Here is a 19,341-nt window from a genome sequence, read left to right on the forward strand (position 1 = left end):
TCAGTGTCTTTTTTCCCTTTCCACTCTGCCATCCTTAGTATGTTGGTTTATAGAAACAAGATAACTTCTGTACCTGTAGACAGCAAGTCAAAGTTAAAAGCAGAAAGAAGGGAGAGGAAAGAAGATGGGGTTGTGGCATTGACCCCATTTCATTTTACATACCATTTGCCATAGCTGTTTTAAAAGACCATCTCTAATTTAAGGGAAGGCTAGAAAATGAATATTTAGCTTTGTAGCCTTCATGGTAGAGGCAGGCCAGAAAGAAGGGGTTTAGCATTAACTGGGTTTTAGGTAAGTCAACTTGAAACATCTATCACAATTCCCAAATCTGGCTGTGCACCAGAATCCCTTGCACAGATTGTGATCTTGAAACCCAACTTACTGAGCTAGAATAGAATCTCCAGGGTAGTCTTGGCACGCAATTTGTGGGATCTTAGTTCCCTGACCAGGGATCGAACCCGGGCCCTCAGCAGTGAAAGTGCAGAGTCCTAACCACTGGACCACCAGGGAATTCCCTTGGAAATCTGTATTTCTGACTTGATCATGAGTGATGTCGGGTAGCAGATCCATATTCTACTGTAGTCCTTTTGTTTAACAAATGAGGAAAGCCTGTAGTCATTAATGTTAGAAACAGAGCTTGTCCTGAAGCTCAGTTTCTTCTGACTCTCAGTCTACCCTTCTCAGAACCAGGGCTTTCTGTCCCCTAGAAATTCTGTTTTCTTTCTTTCTTTTTTCAGCAGTCCTTTTACACATCAGCTTATCCTAAGGTCCCTCTGACTTAAGGATTTTGTGACTTTCGTGACAAAAAAAGAAGAAATTCAGCTAATTGCTGTCTTATTCTGAGATGGGACTGAATAGAACTAATTTATGCTGAGATACAGGATCAGGGAAATGTAGGGCCACTTGGCTAAGGAATAGAATACCTGTGGGGGAGGGCCTATCGTTGAAGAAAATGTTGAATAAAGAGTAAGAACAATTACAAAATTAGCTTCTATTTGAATAAGTAGTAATTAAGCCGTTAGGCAGAGAGAAGGGGGTATACTTCCATTCTTTTAATTGTGATACTATACTGTGAAAGCCATAGTAAATATAATTTTAGAAGTTCATTTGTTAAGAAGTGGGTTTCTTTATTTTTTCCCTTTAGATTGGTAAATGACTTTTTAATTGTAGTTCAGAAGTTGACAAATTAAGTGTATCTCAGGTTAGTATGACCCATGCTCGTCACCATTTCAAAAGAAATAAAGAGGTTACTTTTAAAACGTACTTTAAATATTACAGAAGTTCCTAAACTTTCTCAGCTGATGTTTCTCAATATTTTTTCCAGTGCCTCAAGCTACTTAGTATTAATAGTTCACAAGGTTTTTTGACAGATGTCACTGTGTTTCTCTTGAAAATTTAAAACATCCCTTGGAACTCTGTGAGTTTGTTGCGAGGGCAACTTGGGTGCCTAATTACAAGGTTTGGGAACCATGGGTATACTGATTTTAATGTTCTAGAAAGACAAGCAATTTAATTGGTTTGGACATTTTAAAATTATATTGTCATATTAAAATGGGAATCTTAGGTATTAATCATAGTTTTGTGTGAAAATCAATCTTTGAGTAATTGACAAGAATGATTGCATTTTTATTACCTGGTTATATTAGTTTCATTTTCAGGTAGTATAATAAAAATTCTTAAGCAATTTGTGAAGGGTTAAGATCCAAAAGCATAAACCTGACTTAAGTGATTATCAAAAACACAGTGATTAATACATGCTGTTACTTTTAGGCAGTTGATGAGTTCATATTCAGAAACATAGAATAAAAGAGACATGTAAGTGTTCTCTCATTTGCCTATATTTTATTATTATTTTTTAATTCTATTTATTTGGCTGCGTTGGGTCTCCATTGCTGCACTCGGGCTTTCTCTAGTTGCAGCGAGCAGGGGCTACCCTTCGTTGTAGCGCGCGGGCTTCTCACTGCAGTGGCTTCTCTTGTTGCAGAGCATGGGCTCTAGGCACACAGGCTTCAGCAGTTGCAGCACGTGGGCTCAGTAGTTGTGGTGCACGGGCTGTAGGGTACACGGGCTCAGTAGTTGTGGCTCGCGAGCTCTAGAGCGCAGCCTCAGTAGTTGTGGCGCATGGGCTTAGTTGCTCTGCGGCATGTGGGATCTTCCCGGACCAGGGCTCAAACCCGTGTCTGCTGCATTGGCAGGCGGGTTCTTAACCACTGCACAGCCAGGGAAGTCCAGTTGCCTCTTTATTTTAGAAAAGCATGTTAGTACAATTCAGCACTAGAATTTCAGATTACTTTATTAAAAACATAGTGATGTATGTTTGGGGGGCTATGTTTAGTTGTTAACTTAGAGTGAAATTTTGGCTGGTGTTTAAAAGGTGTCATTATACCATTAAAATTTTTTAAACTGGCACTATAGGTAAATTTGTCAAGGTTCAGAAGCTCTTTCTTAGTTTGAGATGAAGTTGGCTGAGTAATACAACTTCAGTAAGGATCACATCTTGACAGCATATTGTAGAATAGTACTGAGTACAATTTTTTTAAAAAACACTTAAAAATCTACTTATAAAAATAATAATAATAATAAACACTTATATAATCCTTATATAAAAATCCACAACATACATGACACTAAGGTATAACCACTGGTAAGTTAATATACATCTATCATCTCGGGGTGGTGATGTGTCTGAGGAAAAGCAAAATAGATCCCTATAGGAGGTGACTATCCGGATAAAGAAATACGAGTTAGAAGTAAGTTAGAAAACTACACTGGAGGTACAAATAGTACAGTTAAGAGATTATTTTCAGCTTTGGAAACTTGTGATGAGATTGCAGAGTTGTGAGATAGTAATAATTATGCTCCCTCACACTCGTACTCCTTCAGTTTTTCCAAAGCTACTCTTGAACCTTTTCATCTTTACTCAACTTTATACCTTCCACCTGTAAATTGTTCTATATTTACTCCTTCTTCAAGCTCAGAAGATGAGATGTCCATCTTTGTGACCACTTCCTTCAAAAGTTGACTTTATCAGTTGTCCCTTTTCTGTATCTCAGTTTCCCATTTTCTCCTGGGCTATGGCATTGGAAAAGTAAGAGGAAAAGACTTGAAGGAAAAACATAAGCTTGGTCCTGTATGTAATCAGCAGCCATCAGAAATTTTTAAACAAGGGGGCGACGCTATCAGATTTGTGTTTCAGATCTTTCTTCTGTGAGCAATGTGGTAGGTGGACTGCAGGAGGAAGAACTTGGAGACAGGAAGACCAGCTAGGAAGGAATTACTACAATTATCTAGATGAAGGATGCTGACACAGGTTGAGATTTATTTATTACAGAAGACAGATGGCAAGAGATGATTTCAAGAATTCATTGAAAAAAAAAAATTGAAAAAAAAAAAAAAAAGAATTCATTGATAAGGTTTATGAAGGAAAAGGAATAATAAAAGTTGACTTAAATTTTCTAGTTTGAACAACTTGAATGGGTAATGGTGTTATTAGTTGAGAATTTGCTAAACCTTCCTAGTTTCAAAAGAGTTTATGTACAGTTACTAAGGAACTACTAAAAACTAACAGGGGAACTACCTTAATGCCAATAAATAAATAAATAGATAAACAGACAAATGATTTATTTTTGAATTGTAGGTTCTGTCTCTAAGTATACCATGTTTCATCTGTCAAATTCTCTTTGTGAAAAGGGTAGTTTTGTTGTTGTTGTTTTTGGCTGGCAGTTTTCTGTGGTCCTTCATATTTGTGGAACTTGTCTCCATTTATTTGACAAATACTGGAAAGCCAGCTATGTGACAGGTGTTTATTTTAGTGCTGGGAGATAAAATAGCAAGTAAAAAGACTTGATCCTTATCTTCATGAAGTTTGTAATCTTCTTGGGGAGGCAAACATTATCCAAATAAACACAAATAAATGTAAAATTGCTACTATTATTTAAGTATCATGAAGCAGAGATGTATAGTGCTTGGTGAGAGTACCCTAGGTATAGCGTACTCAGGAAGTTTTCCCTGATCTCTGATATGTGAGCTGCAATCTGAAGAATGAATTCTCCATGTATAAAATAAATTACAGATGAAATAAATATTTAAATGCAAAAAGGCAAAACTTTAAAACTTTTGAGAGAAAATACGGAAGAACCTTGGAGTTGGGAAAGATTTCTTAAGGACACCACACACAGTGCTAGCTAGCCATAAAGAATAAGCATGATAAGGTTTACTATCATCTAATTAAGAACTTTGTTTCATTGAAAGGCAACATAAAGAGAACAAAAAGACAAGCCATGAAACGGGAGAAAAAAATATTTTATAGTATTTTATCCAGAATATACAAATAACACATAAGATCAGTAAGGAAAAGACCAGCAACCCAAGAAAAAAATACATGAACAGGCATTTCACAGATGAAAGGAAAACATACTCGGTCTCATTAATAATCAGGGAAAAGCAACTTAAAACTAGAATGGGATATCTACTTACACCTAGCAGCAGGATGGTAAAACTTTGAAAGACCGACTATACCAAGGCATGGCAAGGATGTGGAATAACAGGAAACTCTTAGACAGTGTTAGGAGAAGGACCTATTGGTTCTGCATTTTAGGGAAATTTGGCATAAGTGGGATTGAAGGTAACCACACCCTGAAACACAGCTCTCCCACTTCTGTGTACTCTAGAGAAGTCCTTCTCATACTTTGTGAGTATGAATCACCTGGGGCCTTGTTATAATGGAGGTTCTGATTCACCAGGTCTAGTAGTGCCTGGCCTAAGGATTTTATCAAGTTTCTGTATCAAGTGTTGCTAGCCCATAGAGTACGCTTTGAATAAGAGGGCCCTACGGCACCACTTCCTGTTTTAAATGTGTAGTACTTGTAGAAAATAACATTTTGCGGGGAGGGATTCTGAGCTAAAGGGTCTAGTCTGTTCCCCAGGCCAAGGGACTCACTTCCCACAGGCCCCCCAGGGCTGAGGGGATCCTCGTCCCTTGCTGTACAGCTACATACACACTTTTGAGCTGTGGCACACACGTTGAGGAGCTCCACCCCCAGAGAAACTAGCACATGTGTACCAGGGACATGTCCATGAATATTCCTGTAGTACTGTGTGTGAAAACATAAAATTGGAACCCAAAAGTCCATTTATGATAGAATGGATATCAGTATATCCTTCCAGTGGGCTGCTGACCAGCAGTGAAAATGATGAAATAGAGCTATACTCATTAACACAAATGAATCCCAGAAATGTAACAGGATTCATGGAAGAATATATGCAGTATGCTATTGTTATAAAGTTAAAAAAACAAGCAAAAATAATGTTTAGGGATACTTATTTGTGTGGTAAACTAATAACAAAAGCAAGAGAATAAGGAACACAGTTCAGAAGGGAGGCAAGGGAATACCTTCCGTGAGGAGTACACCAAGAGCTTCAACAGTATTGGAAATGTTTTATTTTCACAGTTGGATGCTGAGTTCATGGGTGTTTCTTTATTAAGATTTTATAAATACATACACATATACGCATCACCTTTTATTTGTATCAATTATTTTATTAAAGAAAAAAATTTATTACATCTAAGGGGGAGCAAGTGTATTCCCCTTTAATGGGAGAGAGCGTGGCAAGTTCAAGGGACTGAAAGACCAGTGAAGCTAGAGGAGAACCATGGGCCAGGAGGAGGCTGGGAACTCAGGATCATTCAGGTCCTCGTTGACCATGTTAAGAAGTGTTCAGGGTAAGATGTTTTGTCTTCACCCTCAACCACTGGTAGACTATTGAAGGACTGTAAGGAGGGTGATGCCGTGTATCAGGCTGGAGACTGGAGAACACAGAGGGCTGTGTTCAAACCTGAACTACTTATCTTAGACTTTGTGCTTGGAATTGTTTTTGAAAAATTACTTGTGGGAATAATTTGAGGCCTAGGGTGATGGAATTGTTCTCCAGAGAGGATTTATATTTCCTTCTGCCAGTTTCCTCCAGGTACTACCAGCCTGTGATCACATCCATCCAAGTCCAAGTGTCTAGATGTACGGGACTGTGCATATGTTCTGAATCAAAGCTGCTGGCTTTTGTAAGGCTTAGCTTCCTGGTTTATCCTTAGCCCGAGGTTATAACCCTTCAGATACTATCCTAAAAGTGGAGGTATGGGGTGCTGAATCAGGTTCCCCATCTTGGGTGTGCTGTAGGAGATGTCTTGCTTCCCATGCTCTGCAAGGCTACAGAAAACAACAGATCAGGTTTTCAACAGATAACCACAGGATGAAAGCAGCTCTGAGTGTTAGGCTTATTTCTCTGAGTTTTCAATTTCTTACAGATTTTCACCCAGAGATTCATTAATATCATGTTAGATCTTTGATTATTTTAAGAAGATCTTTTTAAGTATAGTTTTTAAAGTTACCTTTAGTAGAAGGTTTGATCCTAATTACCTAGATCATCATTACCAGAGGCAGAAATATCTTCTATATTTTTAGACAGTGTCTTTCAGTTTCTTATTATGAGCAAAGGTAAAGTTAATATATTTACTGTCTTCCACACCCCTTTCCTTTTTTATATCACTCAATTTTAGGTGATTATATCTTAATTTTTACTTTGTACTGTTAAATACATTCATCGCTCTGTTACTTTAGCATTTTTAATGATTTCACCAGTTATCTAATGCTGGTTTAAAACAAAAATTATTTATTATTTTTCATAGTTCTGTGGGTTGTTTGGACAGTTCCTCTGCCCGTTTTCTTGGACTCATGTGACTTCATTTAGCTGGAGAGTTGGCTGGGCTGGAGGATCGTAGACTTCACTCATATGTCTAGCAGTTGGTGCGCACTGTTCAGTGGGGGCACCTAGGTTTTTCTCCACATGATTAGATTAGCTTCCTTACGTCAGAGGTCCCCAACCCCCCGGGCTGCCTACTGGTACTGGTCCGCGGCCTGTTAGGAACCGGGCCACACAGCAGGAGGAGAGCGGCAGGCAAGCGACCGAAGCTTCATCTGCGGCTCCCCACCGCTCCCCATTGCTTGCATTACCACCTGAACCATTCCCCCGTCACCCAAGGCCTTGGAAGAATTGTCTTCCACGAAACTGGCCCCTGGTGCCAAAAGGTTGGGGACCGTTGCCTTACGTGATGGTCTCAGGGCAGCATTTCAAGAGCAGAAAGGCATAAGCTGTAGTACCTCTTGAGACTTGAGGTCTTGGACTTGTACACCATTACTTCTGCCACGTTCTGTTGATTAAAGCTAGTCGAAAGTTTAGCCTAAATTCAGGGAGTGGGAAAATAGATTCCACTTCTCAGTGAGAGGAACTGCAAAATATTGTGACTGTGTTTTCGGTCTCACAATGATGTTTGTCCTTCCTAAAAATGATGTGGCAATTAACATATTTAGACTACCTTCCACCTTCTTTCTCCATTCTCATATTTATATCATTTGTACACTATTGGGAAATGTATCACATTTTGTTCTGTCACTATATTCTTGCATTTGTTTCGGTCTTAGACCTAACTTTGTTCATATATATATATGAACATGTCATACATATATACACATATGTACATGTCTGTATGTGTATGTATACTATTGTGTAAGTTTAAGATGTGCAACATGATGATTTGATACACATATTTATTGCAAAATGATGACCACAGTAAGGTTAGTTAATACATCCATCATCTCTCATAATTACCATTTTTGTGTATATGGTGAGAATATTTAATATCTACTGTCTGAACAGCTTCCAAGTATATGATAACAGTATTGTTAACTGTAGTCACTGTGCTATACATTAGAGCTCCAGAACCTACTCATCTTGTAACTGAGAGTTTATACTCTTTGACCAGTATCTCCCTATTTCCCCTGCTTCCCTGCTTCTGGCAACCAAAACTTTCTATTTCTGTGAGTTCGGCTTTTTTAGATTCCATATGTAAATTACACCATGCATTATTTGTCTTTGTCTGATTTGTCTCAATTAGCATAATAACCTGAAAGTCCCTTCACGTTGTCACATGGCAGGATTTCCTTCTTTTTTATGGCTGAATGATATTCCATTGTGTGTGTGTGTTTTCTTTATTTCCACATTTTCTTTATCCATTCATCCATTGTATATATGTCTGTATATATACACATACACACATGCATGTATTGATATATGCATACACATACATACATACATGTATATATAAATATATACACCACATTTTTAAAGTCCATTCATCCATCAGTGGACACTTATGTTGTCATCATAGGTTTTTCAGTTATCTCTTGGTTGGCTGAAGATGATCCTGTAGGTCAGGCAGTTTGAGCTATCAAAAAGGCCAACTATGAATCACATGTACTTTATTCCAGAGGTCCAACCTAATGTTACTGTCAGGCCCTTACTTAGTTACCTGTGAGATATGGGATCTGATTAGAAACAGCAAATGAAAAGTGGCAGTTTACAATACAAAATGGGATCTGAGCTAATAGAAACATCTATATAATTCATGAGTCACATTACTGCAGAAGCAAATAACCTCTGTTCATCTTATCTATCTAAGGTACCATTGCACAGTACAATAATTAGTATTAATAATAGTGATCATTAGTTAGTAAAGAACAGCTGTTTGGGGTTCATTTTGTTTAAGAAGGTATGGAAGCTTGTGAAATGTTTTAGGAAAATTGCCATTAAAGACTTCTAAAAACATTTAGTGAATAAGTTGTTAGTTTTTTTGAAAATCATTTCTTTGGACCCATTATTTTCTAGATATAGATATAGTAGATAAATGGGATGCTGAAGTTTCTTACAAGAACTTCAGATTAACTGTATTTTGTTACTATTTTAATATATTTCAAGCTTACTGCTGTGGATGAAATAGTTTCTTGTCTTCAGTTGCAGATACTTTGTCCTGTTCTGTAATGCAAAATGTTCAGCCTCCCAAGTCCAGCCCAGTAGTATCCGCAGTTTTGTCAGGAGCCTCGTCAACAAGAACGCCTCCTGCTGCAAGTCGCCCAGTTGAGCCTTTGGCCTCAGTTGCACGGCCGTCAGAGCTATTACAGCAGAAAGGTATTAGAAAAATTTGTTATACTGTATATATTGCACATATAAATACGCACACAGTAATTCAAATAGCTGAATTTAAAAAGTCAAACTGATTAAGCATAATTTATGGAAAATATGAGAAGAAGTAATTTATAATCTCAATTCAAACACTATTTTTTAATATATTCCAGTCTCTGTTTATGATTTTATATAATTATGTTATAGAATTTTGTTAAATCTGTTATATATTTTATATCATTGCAATCATATTTACATACCATTTTGTATTTTGCTTTTACATTTATTAAATTATGCAGTTCTTCATATATCTCTGCACAGTTTTATAGTCATGGCTAATTCATTATGTCATTGTATTATAATTTACTACTCCATCCCTCCATTATGGGCCATTTATTTTCTATTTTTTAAAGGTTATTATAGTTTCTTTTGGGATGAAACACCCAAGATTTCCTTGTTTTGTGAATTTCCATATCCTATTTGATGATTTCTTTGCTTGTCATTATTATTAATGGAAAGTAAGTTTTGACCCAATTTTGAGAATGAGAGGATGAAAATGAAATTGTAAGCCACACTCTTGCATCATTGACAAACAATATGGTTTATTTGTTTGCTTGTTTAATATTCTCTGTGTGTTAAATAAGTGACAGGTGACTAAAATGTGTTGTTTTGACCATTTCCCCACATTGCCTTTTCTTTTGGTTGTATTCTTGATTGTTCTGTCTGGCTAAAATTCCAAATCTATTGATGTTTCAGGTTAATATACTGTATTTTTCATATATGAGAGATAATTGTTTTTAGGAAAATGTGGTTTGTATTTCCAGCACAATCATTAGTAATATTTTAGGGACTATATTCACTATGTAGTGACGGCCCCTCACCTTGAGTATGAAGAACTCTCTTATGTTCTGAGACTTGGAAAAAGCAACATAAATCCTTAGACTGATCTCACTGCTTATATCTGCTGAGTGTTCCTGTGGTCAACAGGCTTTTCTATCCTTTGATCAGATTATACATTATAGATTTCCTTATTTGTTTTTTTTTTAGGAAAACCAACTGCAGCACCAGAGAGTGTCCACTGATTCCCAACAAGCCAGTGGGTGTATTAGGAATAGAATCTAGTTATTATAAGCATTTACTTTCAAAGTGAGGGGCTGGTAGGAAAGTTGTACTTATCATGAGTAGCAGAAACTTAGGGGTACATAGGAGCCCTAACTGAATGAGTGATGTCTTTCCTCTACATTGATGATTACCTTCCAGATGTTAAGATATATATGCTGCTTGTTTTGGCCCTTTACATTGCCCCCGCTAATTTATTTTTTCCTATTATATTTTTCTTTTGACCATTTTAGTTTAAATACCATCCTATCATCTTACTGTATCATTTTGTAAACCACTTTCCCACTAAATAATTATTATTATGTTTCCTTTTTCTTACTAATAAGATAGATTTGAAAAGAGAAGGAACTATCGTTTATCGAGCAGTTACAATGTGCCAGATACTTCGTATTTATTATCTCATTTAATCCCCTTACCAATTCTACTAGGTAGACATTATCTTGGTTTTACAGGTGAGAAAAGTGACATTCACAAAGATTAGGTAACTTGCCCAAGATTATAAATTAGTAAATAGCAGAGTAAAAGATTTTTCTTTCTTCTTTTGGCCACACCACACAGCATGTGGGATCTTAGTTCCCCGCCCAGGGATTGAACACGTGCCCCCTGCAGTGGAAGCACAGCATCTTAACCACTGGACTGCAGGGGAAGCCACCAGAGTGGAAGATTTTCAACTCAAACCTTTCTATTTTGTGCTTTTTCTATAAATGAGGCTGAATTATTTTTTGTTGGCTGTTAAACTCTTGATTTACCTAAGGTAAACTCCTTGAATAAGTAACAGGAAAGATAATGCTGGAGACCTTTGAATTGCAGCTTTTATTGTTCCTTTTTCTGAAGTAGGAGATTGGTCACTAGTGGTCTCATTGCCTTTGGGTAGATCTGGATACACACAGAGATGCATATGAGTTATGGCCCCATGTACGTTGTGCAAACTGTAGTTTACAGGACTGATGCCCCTTGTGTGCAGGGTACAGCTGTGTAGGGCATGCTGTGGGTCTGATAAGACTACGAAAGTATTGATACATAAAAGAGGTTAGTCTTTTTCTCCTGTGTATGAAGAGTGTTGCCTGCCATAAAGCAAAGAATGTTGAGCCACCAAGCCACTACAAAGCTGCCGCCAGCAGTGAGCCCTGAGGGAACTCAGGATGGAGACAAACTGCCAAGCTCTGAGCCACTGCAGCCAACCCCGCAGCAGTGCACCCGAGGGGACTCAGGATAGGAAAGAACAGAACACCACCCTAGAGAGCTATGGTACCTATGAAAGGAATCATTTCAGTGATCCCAGGCTCTTGCAGCTTCCCATACACAGAAGAGTGCTAAGTTCACTGGCTTGAGAACCTGGTTTTCTTTAATTAATGGTCATCTTTTGATGTTCCGACTCCCTGGTCTTTTTTGCAAAACCTCTGTATGTCCCGGCTCCTCCCTTACCTCTTCGGAGCCATTCCTCAGAGCTGCCTAAGAGGCTGTCTTCCAGGCTTGAAGTCCTCAGAAAGTCCACCAAATAACACAGTTCTCAACTTTTAGGTTGTGCTTTTTTTTCAGTTGACATTCCCAGCTTCAAAGACACCCTTTCTGAGCTATTCTCTCAGCATTTTTTACTGGTTTTTACAGGAGAGGCTTCAAATTTTTGCTTGCATATCTATCTCCTAAAAATTTTTCGAAAAAACTGTAACTACTTGAACATTTTTAGATTGACATCTAAAATTTTTCACCAAAAGTTTAAATACTTGCAGTTATATAATTTTCAACATACTGCGTATGTTGACTTTTAAAAAAAGATGTTATGTTTTTCTGTGTATCCACTGGAATGAAGCCTGTCATCCTTTAAAAGATAGTGAAGGGACTTCCCTGGCAGTCCAGTGGTTAAGATTCTGTGCTTCCAGTGCAGAGGCTGCAGGTTTGATCTCTGGTCGGGGAACTAAGATCCCACATGCCGTGTAGTGAGGCCAAAAGATTAAAAAAAGAAAAAAAAGAAAGAAAGAAAGTGAAATTAGCCCTTCTTTAACATTTAGAAAGTTTACATTTTTCCTTTTTCTTCTTAACATCCCTTGAATGTTTCCCTTGAATGTAGTAACAATATAATATATTCTTAAACTAGAAACTCTTTTATCACTCTATCATGCTTTTCTGCTACAATAACGTTATATATAATTGAAATTTAAAAATATTGTCTATAACCATAAGTGTCTAAACATTAACATTTTTTCTTCTGGATTATTCTATCAATACAATTATTGTTAGTATCTAGTGGGTCAAAACAACATAAACATCGTGAATTTTGGTATTTTTTTAATGGAAAGTACATTTTTATTGGAAATACATCTTTCATTGAGATAAATGGCTTTCCCTCCGTCCCACCATAGCTTTCTGTACATGAATTGCATGATTCATTATTAGAATAATAAACTTTAGAAAAACTTCATTCATAGTTTTTATTTGCATATATATGATTACTGAGAAACTTTGTTCATGTAAAGTAGATAGGAATGGTATTGGAAGGGTTTTATTAAAGCAGTATTGTTCTATAAAGTTTTTTAACCTTCTGAGTTACATGTGAGAAATTTTTATTGTTGTTGGTTGAATTTTATTTTCCAGACTGTAGATAGTTGGTAGCATTATTATTTCATGTAGCAGTTTACAATTTTAAAATACCTTTAAGTTTTATTATCTCACTTGATCATCATGTGAAGCAGACATATCATATTACACCTTTATTTTATAGATGAGGAAACTGAGGTTTAGAGAGGTTAGGTGTTTTGCCCAAAGTCATAGAAGTTCCCAAAAGGGATACCAAGACCCAGTGCAGATCTTCTGCTTCCAAACCCAGTGTTTGTTTTACTGAGTTAGCAATTATTCAAAATATTATGAATTTTATTATATCATTGCCAGTAAAATATCACATACTTTAATGTATTTTTATCAAAAACTTCAAGCTGTGATGTAAGTCATTTATCTCACAGATGGCATCTCCATATAACCTAATTGGCAAAGGCAGTCCTCATCTTCAAACCAGTGACACAAATTTTATTCTTTGTCAAAAAGCCTGATTTAATTTTTTAATTCAGAGAAACGTGTTCCTAAAGTTTCAAGGTGTATCATAAATTCCGCTGAGAAGTAAATTGCATCCTACATCTCCTAAGCCAAATTAGTAAGAGCATCAAATTTAAATGTCAGAGATTATTCTTCTTTATAGTATAGGTTATAAAAACTAGGCAGTGAGTCAGTATGCTGCTTCTCATTGCCAAATTTGAAATAAAGCATTGTAATATGTACCTAATATTAGGCTATTTGGGAAGCAAGGATTATATTAAAAAGCATTGTATTCCTGTGGTAAATATATGCATAGTGTGTATCAAACTCTGTTATTTGGCTTTTTTTAGTATTTAAATAGGAATCAAGCATAAAAATTAGAAATAACTCTTAATTTCATCATATATCATAATAAAAATGTTCCCACGTATTTTATTATATACATATATATATATATATACACACATATATATATATATATATACTACTAAGTACTAATAGGTTTACCTGCTAGTAAATTTTTGTTTTGTTTTGTTTTTGGTTAAAAGGAGGTAGAAAGCATTAAGTACTATATAAAGTATAAGGGGATATGAAATGATTATAACCATTATAAATATTTTATGATAAAATAGGTTGTAAAGTACTTTATTGAACATCTCATAGCTTCTGAAAAAAACATGTAGAATTTTTACCTATGAGTTTTATCCAGTGTCTCTTGAAAAAGACTGGTAGGCCTAGAAATGTTCTACTTATTTTTAAAAGAACTAGTATTACTAAGAATATTATTCAGGTTGGTAGAAGGTTCTTTTTCTAACTAATGACTTGTCCTAGGGATAAATGTTAAGAATAGTTGAAAATAATTGTTTTTAATTAAATATATACAAAAACATGTTTTTAAAGTTCAATAGTAACAGTAGTGGGCTTCTCTGGTGGCGCAGTGGTTGAGAGTCCGCCTGCCGATGCAGGGGACGCCGGTTCGTGCCCCGGTCCGGGAAGATCCCACATGCCGCAAAGTGGCTGGGCCCCATGAGCCATGGCCGCTGAGCCTGCGCGTCCGGAGCCTGTGCACCGCAACAGGAGAGGCCACAACAGTGAGAGGCCCGCGTACCGCAAAAAATAAATAAATAAATAAATAAAAGTAATAGTCGTGAATACTTGTATAGTATTTACTATATTTCAGGCACCATTCTAATAAGATTTAAAATATATTAATTCATTTAATCCTCCCAGCAGCTGTTTGAGGTAGTTATTACCCCACCTTACAGATGATATAAATGAAGAACAGAGAGGTTAGTAATTTTGCCCAAGGACACACAGCTAGTAAGTGGTATTACATGGAATAGAACCCAGAGACCCCATCTTTATCCATAATGTCCTGCTGCTTGTCTGTTCAGTATTTCTTATTGTTTTTGCTTTGTTCTCATGTGACTCTTTCAAAAGCAATGGATTCTTTGGCAGTAGTGGTTGGGGCCTTCACACATGCAGAATCATTAAATAAATTTATCATTACTGCCGCCACCCTACTTTTCACTATTTCTGAATTAATAAAGCCAACCCTATTTCTAATATGTTTCATTTTTAACTGCAGCATGTATGGCAAGGTAAAAGATAGTCTGTAGATCTAGGGTGCCTTGATCAATCATTTAAAGAAGAAGGAAGCTTTCCTAGTAAGATTTAGGATAAGTTAAGGTAATGTGTTTCCTTTGTAAAGTGAGAAAAAGTCTGTTCTTAACACAGGTACTTTCTTAGGTGGATAAGATGTAGGAAAGAGAGTACTGTGGAGAGTGATTCCCTTAAAAGCCTTCTTTCGTGGGAACCCTTGCAAAGTCTTCTAGTGTGTGTACCTAGTTAGAAGACCAGATTAGGAAAGGTAACAGTTTCTCAAAAGTCTGAACTCTTGAATTTAAAAAAGCTAACCTCCACAAGGGGTTTGTTTTCTCTTAAGACTAGTTTTATTTATTCCCAGTGGAACAGTAAAGATGCCTTTTATTAAGCAACTCCAACTCTCCTGGAGAAATTGGCCTGAAGGTACTTTAATGATAGGTAGTTTAAACAGAATGTCTTTTTAAAAATATTGGGGCCGTGTCAGTAACAGGCTCTTCATCATGTCATTCAGTCTGTGAAATAGCGTCCCGCCTCTTGGTTTTCTAGATCCATACCTTGGAAGCTCTGCTTAAGACAGAATGAATTGAGGGTGTGGCATTCCTTCCTTGTTTGGTGGTGATGGCTGGGGTGGGAGGTACCCCAGGACATTTCGACATGTGCTGTATACAACCTAGAGCAGGGCATTTAAATGTCAATTGATTGTTATTCTGGAGCTCTTACCATTCTTCTGTGGATGAACTAAAATATCATGTCCTTCTGCTGTTAGTATTCCCAAGCTTTTAACAAAGTTTACTTAAACGAGCAAAGGAAGGCTAAATTCTGAGCCTTAAATATTGAGTCGCAGTTGGGAAGAGCTTAAATCTTGATACTTTCATCTCCGGCACTTCTCAAAAAGGATTGCATCTTTTTTTTAGGACAGTAAAATTAAGTATGTTGTGTGACATTCTGTTAATACAGTAAGTTGGCAACCACTGTATAATCTAAAATGATATTGTAATAAATAATATTACTCTGTTCTTATTTATAGCTTTGTTCCAGTGCATTAAGTAGTTGCTCTATAAATTTTTCTTTAATCATTGGATAGCCATCTCATTTGCTTCCAATTAAGCATTGGATATTTTTCCAATAATATGTGGTATCTGTTTTTATTCAGTAAATCTGGAAAAAGAGAGGAAAATATTTGTCTTATAATACATATAGGTTTGCCCTATGCTTTGGCTTCTTTGATTAGAGTCAGCAGTCTACAGAATGATTCAGTCAGGAAAAGAATGGATTTTCTTCCTGTTTTTTGGCCTCTCTTAGCTTAGCACAGTAAATGTAATTTCTTTTTTTTCTTCTTTCTCTTATTTCTGCTTATTATATATATACATACATACATGTGTACTTTTTAAAGTGCAATGCTAATTGGCATTTTGGGAAAGTACTTCGTTTTTAAAGAAGTTCTTAAATTGAAGAATTTCTTTTCTATAAAATCTTCTTTACTGTTAACTTATGTCTGTTATAAACTTCTTAATATATTTAACCTAAGGTCTAATATTAGTCAAATTTTCATTTTAACTAGGCCTTTATTAGAGGAACATGCCACTCTGAATTTGGTCTTTCAAGGTACCAAGTTTATTTTTTGTGTTGCCTGAACTTATTTTACATTGATTTTTACTTTCTCAGATGAATTTGTGATAACTGCCATTTTATCTGTATTTAAAACATGTTTCAGCAAAGCTATCAGATTTTTCCATGACTTCTTTAGTCATGAGGATCAAAGCTTCATTCATATACAGTTTAACCTTTGCTCTCTTCTAAGTTCAGATTTTAATAGCTTTTTTCTTACTATAGGCATGAGTTATGTTTCTCCATGCTAATTTAAAAGGTCATCTGGGGCTTCCCTGGTGGCGCAGTGGTTGAGAGTCCGCCTGCCGACGCAGGGGACACGGGAGGGGACACGGGGTCGTGCCCTGGTCTGGGAAGATCCCACATGCCGCGGAGCGGCTGGGCCTGTGAGCCATGGCCGCTGAGCCTGCGCATCCGGAGCCTGTGCTCCGCAGCGGGAGAGGCCACAGCAGTGAGAGGCTTGCGTACCGCAAAAAAAAAAAAAGGTCATCTGAAAGAAACAATGAAGAGAACATCAGAGGTCTACCACATGATTTTTTCGGTGAGGCACGGCTTCATTGTGCTTCCAATATTGTGAAATGTTCTTGAAAATCCACACTATGTTACTGTTTTTTCAAATTGAGCTATAAGATTTTTCTTTGTAAGGATGTTTATTTTTATTTATGAAGCATTTGCATTTTGTTAAGTCTTAAAAATTTTCCCCCTTAGAAGTTTTGTGGATGTTAATTTTTTTGTCTTGATTTTGCTAGATTAATCAAATAATAATATGCAATCAACTTTTTTTTTTAAAGGAAAGTACTATACAGTTACCAGTTGTTGGGCCTTTTCCACAGACTCTGCTTTCTCTTGCTGTATCTCACACTGAGGACTAGTCTCATTCACCTACTTCAGACTCACATGTAGGCATTAGTCTGATGCTGAGATGATTGGCCATCTCAGAAAATTTACTTTTCTGTAATTGTCTCACTTGTAGGGCCACAGTTAATAAGCCTTTTTTTTTTTTTTGAGCGTCTACTCTGAGCAGAGAACTATGCTCAATACAGTTCTTTCCTTTAACTGTCATTGTTTTTCCGTTATGAGAACTGAGTTACCAGCAGGGTGGCATTAGCAGAAGGAAGGTACCAAGTATCTGTACGTGTGTTGTGTGCTGTATAAATTCATTTTAGTAGAAATGATCACTGCTCACCAAGAATACACAGTCCCAAAGGAAGTATACCACAAGGGCCCCAAGGTCAAAGAAGGTAAACATGTACAGAGCTCAGTAAAATGTTCAGAGAGTATCAGTGCAGTTTCCTAAATATTAACAGTGTCAGACATGGTCCTTTTTATTTTTTTACACTTAGACCAATTAGTTCATATTAAAGCTGCTTTTACTAAACTGCTTCGCAGAGATTTTCTAACGGTTTGTTTCGGTTTTGATAATAAGTTAGCTGATATTAATATGCATGCTGGGATATTCTTCGGAATGTCAGAGTTCTTTCTCACTTTTAATGCAATGTCAGAATTTTATTTCTCATCTCTCCTGTTGGTTTGACTCTTGTGTTTGTGCTTTCCACTTTACAGGCATGCAGTATGGTGAATATGTTAATAATCAAGCTAGCTCCGCACCAACTCCCTTGTCATCCACTTCCGATGATGAGGAAGAGGAGGAGGAGGATGAGGAAGCAGGTCTGCTTTAGCTTTACACCAGTTCTTGACCTTTCCCTGCTCGAGTTTTCTTTTTATGTCCACAGTCTTACTGGTCCTTAAAAAATGTGTCTTTGCAGATTTAGCTCAATAGCTTGGTTTCAGTTATAGAAGGTTGGGTCACTCGAAATGAGGAGTTTTGCATGTTTATTTGTTTTGTGTTTTCTCCTTTGGACCCCTCTACCGTTTTGTAAGTAATGCATTTTTCACGAAGATAGAGTGCTTTCTTCTTTCCGAAGCGCATTTTCTCTCGTGCCACATGCAAAAGAATGAGTCCCGACTGAAGCTTTTGGCTGATGACTGCTGTAGCACCCTTTTAGGACTCCTTTTAGGAATGTTTTATTTTCTGCTTTGCATGCTACTTTAGTCTAATCAAAATGAATCATGTGGACTTCATAAAAGTGAAAGAGAAATAGGACATTGTTCCTCTGAAGTCCTTGTGGCCTTTTCTGTCATATATTTAGAAGACCCCCAATTTTTAGTTATCTTCCTGCTTCATGAAGTACTAGTTCACATCATGCTAGGTGAAGAAACTGTGCATGCGATTATGTGTTGCAGGCTGTTTAATATCTTTTTCTGCCTTTGATAAGTATAACTGTTGAGTATTAAGCTACTCAGTTCGTCCATTAATTCTAATCGTTTGATTGAACCAATAAGTGATGATCTTTAAGGTTATTATACATGACCATGATTCTCTTTCTGTTATCTTTATAATTGAGTGGAAGGATTTGCTCTGTAAACAATCCGCTTAACTAAAAGTTTCCACTTCCTTTGCATTTTTAAAATATTTAAATCCTTATGCATGATTTGAGGTGGTGGGTTGAAAATAGAGGGTTCCAGATGGAGAGTAATTTTTCTTACCTTAAAAATCTACATACCCATTTATCTTTCTGAATTTGGGGTAATTTTTTATTTTATATAATTTCAATCTTATAGAAGAGTGAAAGAAACTACCGTATACACTTCACCATTTTTGCCGCAGTTGCTTCTCTCTATAAACATTTTTTCCTACGTCATTTGAAGGTGGAGATATCATGAACCTTTACCTCTAAATACTCCAGTATGTATTTCCTGATTGTAAGGACAGTGCCTTACATAACATAAACACAATACAGTTGTCAAGAAATTGAGCACTGTTGCAATAATATCTGTTACACAGTCCATAGTCAAATCTCAACAGTTGTCTCAGTAAGATCTTTTATAGCTGTTTCCATGGCCCAGGTTCATGCACTGAATTTAGTCGTCATTTCTGTTTAGATTCCTTCAACCTAGAACAGTCCCTTA

At 36.6% G+C, this 19,341-nt stretch overlaps 1 protein-coding gene and 1 non-coding gene across 7 annotated transcripts in view; one reads left to right on the forward strand and one right to left on the reverse strand.

The window, feature by feature from the left end:
• SEC24B (SEC24 homolog B, COPII coat complex component) overlaps nt 1-19,341 on the forward strand; it is a 93,957-nt gene that overhangs the window by 22,877 nt on the left and 51,739 nt on the right. For 3 of the 6 annotated variants that reach the window (XM_060012870.2, XM_060012872.2, XM_060012876.2), the window contains exons 3-4: nt 8,845-9,018; nt 17,935-18,039. The exons of 1 other annotated variant lie outside the window; for it this stretch is intronic. In XM_060012870.2, the coding sequence (XP_059868853.1) occupies nt 8,845-9,018; nt 17,935-18,039 (279 nt within the window). The remainder of the gene's footprint in view (nt 1-8,844; nt 9,019-17,934; nt 18,040-19,341) is intronic. 2 more of the 6 variants (XM_060012873.2, XM_060012874.2) reach the window with 1 other exon arrangement.
• TRNAE-UUC (transfer RNA glutamic acid (anticodon UUC)) lies at nt 438-510 on the reverse strand. The gene has a single exon. It is a non-coding gene; the product is annotated as a tRNA-Glu (tRNA).

The sequence above is a fragment of the Delphinus delphis genome, chromosome 5, assembly GCF_949987515.2.
Source record: "Delphinus delphis chromosome 5, mDelDel1.2, whole genome shotgun sequence".
Classification (NCBI taxonomy): Eukaryota; Metazoa; Chordata; class Mammalia; order Artiodactyla; family Delphinidae; genus Delphinus; species Delphinus delphis.